At 40.3% G+C, this 10339-nt stretch overlaps 1 protein-coding gene across 1 annotated transcript; it reads right to left on the bottom strand.

The window, feature by feature from the left end:
- Window positions 1-1229: 1229 nt before the first annotated feature.
- On the bottom strand, window positions 1230-9527 carry ACADL (acyl-CoA dehydrogenase long chain). Its single transcript, XM_053470748.1, has 11 exons — window positions 9369-9527; window positions 6802-6972; window positions 6144-6281; window positions 5678-5842; window positions 5533-5599; window positions 4888-5052; window positions 4417-4518; window positions 4196-4309; window positions 3179-3306; window positions 1739-1825; window positions 1230-1476 (listed from the first exon to the last, which is right to left on the bottom strand). The coding sequence occupies exons 1-11, from the start codon at window positions 9482-9484 to the stop codon at window positions 1383-1385; spliced, it is 1347 nt and encodes a 448-aa protein (XP_053326723.1). The 5' UTR covers window positions 9485-9527; the 3' UTR covers window positions 1230-1382.
- Between the last annotated feature and the right edge of the window lie 812 nt (window positions 9528-10339).

Genomic DNA, 10339 nt, shown 5'->3' with positions numbered 1-10339 from the left:
GATTAAGTTATTCGGGGTGAGATAGTGAGGTCTCGGTTTAGAGCCTATTAAAAGGTCAGTCACATCAATCTTTTCTTCAGGGATCATCGCCTACCTGCGATCCTGCACGTCAGTCAGCACGGCCAGGTGCTTGCGCATGCATTCGCTGCCGATCCGAGTCATCAGCATGAAGCATTCTTATGATTTTAAGGCTGGAATTTCGTTTGGGCTTTTTTTTTTTGTTTTATATTTTTAAACAAACGTTATTTGTTGTGGGATCCTGTTGTAATTTTTTTTCTTGGACTTTGAAAAAAGTATTTTAACAACATTTCATGAAATTGAACAGTCTGCCTAAGTATTATATGCACCGCATTGCCATATACAATAGTTGTTTTAGCTGAAGTGTCTAAAAGGAGCAGATGCACTGAGGTTCTTGAAGAACATCTCGCCACCTGGCTGCACTGAATGGTCTTAAATCCTCTGCTTGCTCACTCAACGAACATTAAGACAACATGGCTCATTACTTAATGTATTTTGCAAGAGAGCTTCAGCTGGCTATGCTATTCATCATAAAAGGGCTATCCCCAGCCAGCTTCCTCCTGCAAGCTTGGTGAACCTTGTACAGCCATAGTGAGAATTCTTAGAGGATAAAAATCTGACTTCACTAGCCATTAGATGGGGACAGGTCAGTCATTCATAACGCACAGTGAGCGAGGCGACACTACAGCTCTAGCTTTCATATTTACTACCCACTGAGCCAATGAACCACAATTACGTCATGCAACAGGGTTGTCCAACCTGCGGCCCTCTGGCTGCTGCCAGACTACATCTCCCATACTCCTCAGCCAGCCCCTTCGCTGAAAGAGCATTATGGGAGATGTAGCCCTGCAGCAGCTGGAGGGCCGCAGGTTGGACACCCCTGCCCTACAAACTCTTGTGATACGCTGCTGAAAATCCCCATTATTCTACATCATATTGGATGAAATATGCAAAGCCAACCGTGTAAGAACAAACATCTCTAACATATACTGCCCATTATTGTTGTATGAAAACCATGCGTTACCATGTCGTTCACCATGAATATGAATGGTCCTGCCTTTTTGCGACTGCAGGGAAACAAATCAGTGTCCCACTAGAAGAATATAAGAAGTTGTAGACAAACAATTAAGAACTACGGTCAGCGACCGAAGAACAGTAGTTGTGAAGAAGATATTACTCCTGACAATGCTGATGAATATAAACAACACAGATTGTTGACAAAGTTTTTGCATTTTATTCCCCCCTTTGTATTAGGTTTACCAACAAACTTTAGATGTGTATTTGTTAAATCGGGATGATATATCAAAAATGTCTTTTCAAGTGAGTCTCTATGGCAGGTTTCAAGCACGGGCTGCAAAAGAGAACTATTTGTTCTTCACAATATCTCTTGCAATGAGTTCCTTCATAATCTCATTGGTACCACCATAGATTGGCTGAACACGAGAGTCTACATAAGCTCTGTAATAAAGCGGGAAAACAAAAGGTTAATATATTATCGGAATATTATCTGAGAAGAAATTTACACACACACGTATCTGTTTTATGTGGGGACATAAAACATTTTTTACTGCTTCTTCCCATCACAGGCCAAGTACATTGCTTATAAAAACCTAAACGGTTTAGTGAAGTTATTTTACAATGTATAGATTAACACATACAAAGTGTCCATGGCAGGCTAAAGTGAGTAGTTTAAATGCAATATTCATTGTATCACACTTACTTGGCAATGGGGTACTCCCACATGTATCCCCATCCTCCGTGGAGTTGGACACCCTGCGTTGCGATAGCATTCTGGAGATCAGAGGCCCTAAAAACACATGATCGGAGGTTATTTAGCATTAGTATTAGTCAAGTACAAGAATACCCTTTTTATTTATGTACAGAAAGTGAGTATGATGTAAAATTGGTAAAGTTTTTTTTTTTTTTAAATCACCATAGGAACCAATGACCTGTCCTTTCTCATTAGATCATTAAGTTTGCTATAGACTATTTTTTCAAACTTTGCACCAGAATCATTTTATATACATAAGCCCGGTTGTATCCTAGTAAATATGCACAATATACACCAACTTGCACCAGGATCACTTTTAAATGTATATGTATATTATATACACACACACACACATTTTTGTTTTATGTCATGATTAACATTCCTGTAAACCGTAATATTTACATAAACTGCATTTTGCATCATTAATCTGGTTAAGAGCTCCTTTTGATTGACATTTGTACTACAAGTTGAGGATCCCTTATTCAGATAAGGGATACTCACAGGTGGGGGGGCAGGAAAGAGGTGTGACCTCTCCTGTAATTAGTAGACCCCCCCCCCATTTGTCTTCTAGGATGTCCACGCCATTATTCTGGCTTCTCCTTGCGGCCCCTGAGCGCTTCTGGTCTGTTGCTCTGGGGAACCCCGAAGCGCTCCGGGTCCTGGGGGAAAAGCCTGACCACCAGAACGGACACAGATCCATTACCCGAGATTATCCCTTATCCGAAATACTTCTGGTTCCAAGCAGGTTCTCAACCTGTACTAACCCCGATGGAGAATTTGAGTGCAATGATTCTTCGATATATCATTATAAAAGATGCACACGCTTTACATACATATCATCTCACTTGCCTCCTTGTTGTTTTGTCTAAAGAAACTAAACACAGAATCTTGCCCTCCCCGCTCTCCAGACATGACAAATCTGTCCAGAGCCCGGTGACCTTTTGGATTAAGAAAAACAAATTCCGTAACTTCGGCCAGACTAAATTACCTAGCACAAGCTGGAGGAATGCACCCATGGTACTCAAAGGGCTTTATAGGCTTATAAAGAAGGGAATGTTGACGTCCAATTTCCCCTCAGAAGACAATGACTTGAAAAAGTTCAAGTGGAAACAAACACCAGCTTGTGAAAGAGCTGCAAGGACAGCTCCATGGAGACCAAGGCCAACGTGAAACTGCTTCACCCAATCAATAGTTATAGGTTACTCTGCAAGCAAGCCGCTATCACTCAGACCAGGTCAACAACCTCCTTGTTGTGTCCACCAACATGTTCTCCATTTAACATTCTGTACCTAAATCATAGCTTTCCCTTTCTAGAATGTGGTTAATCTTCAGTACACGGATGCTGTATTGTGCGTGGATTTTTATTCCAAGTGCTTTTCTCATGCATACCAGTATTTTGCCATGGAAGCAGTGCCAGAGTCCAGACGTTTTTCGGCATGAAGATGGAGACAGCTGTCCAAAAAGGCACGACCCACACAGATCTGTGTTTTCATCTCTGCCAGCTTGTGCTGAACAGTCTAGAAAAGAAAGAAAAAAGGAAAGTATAATAAAAATAAATAAATCAAGCACCAAAATGAATTAATGCAAGATTCGGATTTCTCAATGTGAAGCTATCCCTTTCACACCCTACTGTGAAAAAAATAAACAGTAGTACTGTTAAAACACTAGTCCCCAAAATTGTATATTATACAATTATTATATATTATTCAAATCCTCTGGCGGCTGCCTCTATTGAAACAAGGAAGCATTCGCACGAACACCTCTTTGCACATGCTCAGTAGCACTCCCACTGAACTCAGTAGGTCATTGATTAAAGCAGCAGCCAATCACGTGTGCGCACTCAAAACATCGGCGCTCAGACAGCATACATTGGCTGCTGTTACTCCTGCTGAATAGCATTGGAGTTCTGAGCATGCGCAGAAAGAGTACTGATGAATGCTTTCAGTAGACGCAGCCAGGATAGGAGTCCTATAAGTAAAGCACGTCGCAGCAATACGCAAATGTGCCGCAGTTCATGCAAAATGGACTCCAATATGCAGGCATTATATTTTCCTGCATATGCAGAAGGCGGTAGTGGAAGCCGATTTTGTGGCCTATGTGTCTCCAATTTGGACGGCATGTTCAAATCATCTTCTCACAAAACACAGATTATAATAAAACAGAAGAAGATTAACAGTTTAAAATGAGTACTGATATTGCACATTTTTACAATAAGGATACATTAGATAAGTATACATGGGGCAGCCATTCCCTCTTCCCCCCCAGGGATATTTGTCCATTTCTCAGCACTTTTGTTTACGTCACTGCCCAGCCAACCATTAGGACACTGGTTTAATAATTGAACTCGATCAACGAGGTGCCTACAGATGCATCTGAACAGACAGCGGAGGCGCATGTATGTTGTACCTGTAAATGTGCAATCGTTTTGCCAAACGCTTTTCTTTGCGTCACGTAGTTTCTGGTTTCTTCAAACATGAATTCACAACTAGCAAGGGCCATATCCGCAATCAACAACCTTTCCTGGAAGGAGTGGAAAGAGACAGATTGGCAATGACCCGGAGACAGAGACCGCAAGGCTTTGAAATGGGTTTCTCTCTTTTAAATTGGGTTCAGTGTGTAAGTCTCACCTGGGGGAGCTCTGCCATCAAGTAGTAAAAACCTTTATTTTCTTCTCCTAGTAAAGCATCAGCTGGGAGTCGGACATCTTCAAAAAACAACTCTGCTGTGTCCTGAAAAGAGATGTCAAGTAGATCCCTATTAAAAGCATCATTATAGGGGAGGGGGCTTATAAGCCATTTAATATTTACTGCAAACCACTGACATAAAAGAGATATTAGATTAAACTAGTATTTGCTTAAAGTATTACCAATGTTGAATATAAGTTAGATAATAGATCCCAAAACTCAGGTGCGTCCACCAGCCAAAAACATAAAAAAAATCTTTAAAAAAATGTGGCGCACACTAGAACATCTCTATATTATATATAGATGTATAAAATAGATTATTTTAATGCAGGATGAGCTTTTATTTGAACCACATGATGCAAGTTTTGGTGGAAGAAAAAGCAAGCTTGGGTAATAAAAGCAGGGTTATAGTACCTGTGCCTTCAGACCAATTTTTTCCAGCTTCCGGCCCTTCACAAAACCTTTGGTGCCATTGTCCACAAGAAAGAGGCTGATGCCGTGAGCCGGGGTACGGGCTTCACGGTTTGTGACGGCAACAACGATAACTACATCACTCATCCAGCCATTAGTAATAAACACCTGCGGAAAGGCAGCAAACAGAATCAATTTCAAGCGGATCGTTTCCTTTTTCTCAAATCAGACATTTCTAATAGTGTTTACAGGTTAAAAAAAGCAAGGTAGAGCTACGAAAACCCCACCTAACGCGAGTACCAGGGCGAAATATACCTTAACCTACTTTATCTCAGGATCTGCAGGATTATTTCTACTTATTGTGTTATCTCACACTTATTGTTGCACTACTGGTTGTTGATTAGTTCAGGCAGCTTTTGTAAAAGTGCTGCGAGAAGATGTGAGAGAACCTCATGGTAGGACGCCGACTAGATAATGTTGACCTTGCCATAAGCTGCTGCCAACCTTGGCTTAATATTTTCTTTTTAATGTAAAACCTGTCTAGAAAATCCTGGTAAATGCTGATTAATATGTGCAAAGGGTCCTGAGATCAAGGAGATCGTTTGCCTTTACAGAGTCTGAAGGAAATGTCAACAGACCGGGCCATACCTTACTGCCATTGAGTATCCAGTCACTTCCGTCTTTCTTGGCATTTGTGCGAACTCCTTGTAAGTCACTAAAGACAACAGGAAGGGTCAGGTTAGTTTAAACTTGTTTCATTTCCTGCAGAATATTAAAAACAGGCAATACTGACCTTCCAGCCCCAGGTTCAGTCATTGCGATAGCACCAATGCATTTGCCGGCAGCCATGTTTGCAATATATTTCTCTATCTGGCTCTTGCTGCCATAGTTTGAGATATAAGGCATCACGATGTCGGAGTGAAGGCTGAATCCTGGGCCGGTGCAATTCACATACATCCTGAAGAAACACAAATATAATAAGAAAAATGTCAAGAAAAAAAAAAAAATTCCCTAAAGTCACACACACAATAAAAATGGCAATCAAACACTTGTTGAGCTGTCATTTTAATATTTACTATTAAGACTTCTTATAAGGAGAAATTTGGTTGGATTATATATTTCCAGGATTTAGGTGTTCCATAGTATAAGGAACTATATTGCAATACTGCAGTTAGTTACCAAAGTGTTAAGTTCAGCAGAACAGCACCTGATATTTATCAAGCCAGTTTGATTTTATCACATAACACTGTTTTACTTACTGTTCCTCCCATACGATTGCAGATGACAGAATGTCACCGCCAATGCCTCCATGTTCTTCACGAATAGCGGTACCCAAAAGACCCTGCTGTCCAGCCTTCTCCCACAATTCCCGGCTTACCTGACCGGCTTTCTCCCATCTGCAAATACAGAAAGAGAACTAGTAATGACAGTGCTGTCCCCTAGTGGAATCAGTGGGTACTACCGTCAAAATATCAGCCCACCACTGTCCTCTGCTCACGGCACACAAAAGAACTAAACATTGGGCACATTTTCAGCGCTTATAACGTTAGAGGGCAAATTTATTTTTAAATCAAAGTCAGTAGCAGTAGGATACAAAAACATAATATACACGGGATTATGCACAACAAAAGTGATTATGGGGCAGAGATTATCACATAGCAAAGAAATAAATGTGTCTGCTCATTAGTTGCTATGGTCATAACACCACTTGGTTGCCTGTTTATTGCTGCATATACAGAAAAAATGTCAGCACTAATAAAACCCTAAATTTTTTACAAAATGTGCATTGGACTAGCACTATTAGGCCATTAAAAAGTATTTTGAGTTTTCAGAAATACTTTACAAAGCTCTCTCTCACGTTCCAATGTTAACGTATGACATCATCATGGAATTCTCACTCAAACTTCCTCTACGTACTCTGCATGGTAAGGGACTACTTCCTGTTGGAAGAACTTCCTGGCACTCTGCCTGAAAATGTCATGATCAGCAGAGAAGATACGTCTTGTGCCTATGTCCATTAAGGTCTTGGCATGAGAGGGCTCTGGGCGTAGCGGCTCTCCTCCGGCATCTGGCTGGCTGTGTTGGTACCTTAAATAAATAAAATATTTAAATTTCTATGATAAAAAATACACACAACGTATCATACATTATCAGTAATTACATGTATCTTGAATTTTTTTTCCATTTTCTAGAATTATGCTCAGTTTAATAAACATCATAAAGACAGACTGTAAGCGCACAAGAGCAGGACTGTCTCATGGGTTAATGCCAATTGTTCTACGCATTATATTTTAATGATATTGTTGATTTTAAATTCCCCTATTGTAATAGCGCTACGGAATCTGCAGGTGCTCTATAAATTAAATCTAATTTCAACGGCAATGTTTATCCATTTTGATGCCATACTTATGCTTAAGGTCTTGAATCTCCAATAATTTAATAAGAAGCCAACCTGTATTTTCCTTCTAGAAGTCACTATAGGTTCTTATCTAAAGGACACTGAAGACTAGCAAATCCTAATTAGAACTCAAGCTCTTCTTGTCATGTATTCACGTAACCGTCCCGTGTACTCCATTGTTTTTCTCAAGTGCATAAGTTTAAGGTTATGCATCTGTGAAAGTTCATTATTAAATATAAATATCAAATATTGAAGCCATATATAGTTATATAATATTTCATTTCTCCTGGAGCGTAGCGATCTGGAATTCGTCCATCTGCAGAGAAGAAACATCGTGTTCTGAATTTAATCCCTTACAATTATTTATGCCAATGGTAAACATGAAGGTGCCACTTCAAGGTCATCAACAGACAAGTTTAAACCAAGCGAGTCCAAGAGAGAATCCCAGGGGGTCTCTCTTTAGATTGCTACTAATTGAAAAGTAATCCTCTAGGTTTGTACGGTTGCTGCACATTATAACGTTCTTATGCGCTTTCAGCATATGCCGGTCTAAACGCTACGCATGCTTTCATATGATATAGGATGTCATTCTTGTCAAAACATCACCCGCACCTCTCCTTGTTTAGGTCGCATAAGGATGTTCTACATCAGTGGTATCGCCTTCATATCAACAAGTAAGTTAGAGATTGCTTTGAATACTCCAACCGCCAATAATGTTTCTGAGCATTATAGCCTGACGCCAAGTACACACTTCCCACAAATCAAGTGGGCTTTCAGCTTCAACTTCTACATTTAGTTTTTCATAAATTAGAATTCATTTCAAATCTGCTTGCCATTAAATCATTTAAAGATTGTTATTTTCAAGAAAAGTGATGTTTTGGGCATTTCTACATTAGGTTTTTCCAGATATTCTCACTTTAGGTCTTAACAGACATGCAATCTAAAGAATAAAACCAACAGAGGACAAGTTGCAAGATTTAGATGAGGAATATGCAAGCAGTTAAGGACCATCAGACATAAAGTAACAACAAAATAACGATAAGCCGGCCCCATAAGTGATAAATAAAAAAAAAACCACAATATTAGAGTGTTGTTTTTTAGATATACATTGTTTCTCAGTATTGTGGATAGAATATTGTAAGTTTATTTATTATTTGATCTGGTGCAGAGTTATGATTATTTTGTTATTATTTGCAGGTGTTGTGTACTATTGTTATCCTCGCCGCAGGGCTTCACAATTTCTCTTTTGGCCACTCCTTACTTGTTATTTTATTATCAGACCTATAGGCCTGAAGGTTAAATGAGGTCTACGAGGGTTTTAATGATCTCCAACACAGAATGGATCACATGCTTAGAGTACACGCTACTGCCATTCTTTGTATTAACCCTCTGAGGGGCTTCCACGTGTTACTATTTGTGGGTTACACATAAACAAGCATATTGTAATCAACGCCCAAGATCTGTGCTCACCGTATGGATCAAACATATCAATCCACACTACTAATGGGAAAATGAGCCCCTGGAGTGATTGAGTTAATCAACCATGCTTTATTTTAAAGTCAGCTGGAGGAAACCGGTTGCTTGCTATTGGACTAAAAGATCCATTTGGCTGGCAGTGTTGGGAGTAGTAAAAAAAATAAAGATTTCATAGATTAAATAAACCAATGTGTTAAATTGAAGCTTTGCACAATACATTAGAACATGCTGTACCTGCCCCTTTATCTCCCAGTGCCAGAAAAAGTAGGACAGAGGTCACAGCAGAGAGAAGGATATAAACAGAATATCAAAGGTCCTTGAGGAGTGAGTAGATTGTGAGCTCACCATATTTATTGCCCTGGAATTTATTAGAATGATTGAGATTATATTAAGAAAATGCTGATTATTTCTGAACTTCATTGTACATTCCAAAGCACCAATTTCACACAGCATGCTTTTTGTTTGGGGCACAAGGGGAATCGCACAGATCTGGGTAAGGCAGTGTGATGACGTGTACAGAAAACCGTGACATCATTCTGCAGCAAATGGTTATATAATTATGTATTATGCAAGTGAATCTCAGCTCTTATAGAAGGATATAAGAACTTACCTAGACTGAACTCCACTCCATAAGGGGGTCTTGGTAGACACACATGGGGCATGCTTGGAACAGACTTTATTGAGATGTTGAACTGATCTCCCCAGAAGACGTAGCCTCGCAGCCATTGTGGATATTGTTCTGTTCTAAAGTGCAGAAATGACAGGTCCTAAGGCAGAAAGTTGAAATAAGAGAAGAGGAGGAGAAGGGGGAGGGGATGGTGCCTGAAATATAGGCTTTAACGCCCTTCCTTTGATAACGTTTATAGGGCAAGGTCGCCCTCTGGTGACCTATTGTTGTAATTGTTGTGGTATAGCTTTGTCCCTGCTGGTTTGGGATTAGAGCGATGCTAGTAATATATGCTGTATCGTTGAATTATGGTGGAATTTATGGGTCCCACCCAGGAACATGTTTTTTTGAAGACTTGACACACTTCAGGTAGTTCTACCAACCGCAAATCTTGTATGCCACCTCCCAGGGGCACCTCTTTGAGCAAGAAGCACACCTGAATTGGTAAATATCTCAGGCAAGACAAAAAGTCCTTAACAGAAACAGGGTCAGACAGGTCAAGGAGCGACACAAGTAGGGTGATCAAATGAAATGTTTAACAAGGGGCTGTTGATTTGAGGGGTGTTATTGCAACCTTCAGTGGGCATCAAGAAAAAGCCTCTGTACAATACATAGCCACATGGTTAACACAAACTCCCAGCATAAACCTATAGGGGACGCCTCAGACCTCATGATGCTGTACTGTCAATCATCAGTGAAGACAAAGGTGTGGGTGCCAAGTGCCATACTAAGACCATGGTGGATCACTGGGTCCCCAATCTTTCATTTCTGGAGATGCACTCCTCCCCTTGAGTCCTACCATGGCCCGAATCAAATGGAGGGCTTTACCCTCTAGGCCCCCTCCAAAGAGGAGAGTCCACTGAGGTGTCCAAGGGACAGTGGCAGCTGGAATGCCTGCATATCTCTCCCACCAA

The sequence above is a fragment of the Spea bombifrons genome, chromosome 7 (assembly GCF_027358695.1).
Source record: "Spea bombifrons isolate aSpeBom1 chromosome 7, aSpeBom1.2.pri, whole genome shotgun sequence".
Lineage (NCBI taxonomy): Eukaryota > Metazoa > Chordata > Amphibia > Anura > Pelobatidae > Spea > Spea bombifrons.
This window is presented reverse-complemented; position numbering and strand designations above follow the sequence as displayed.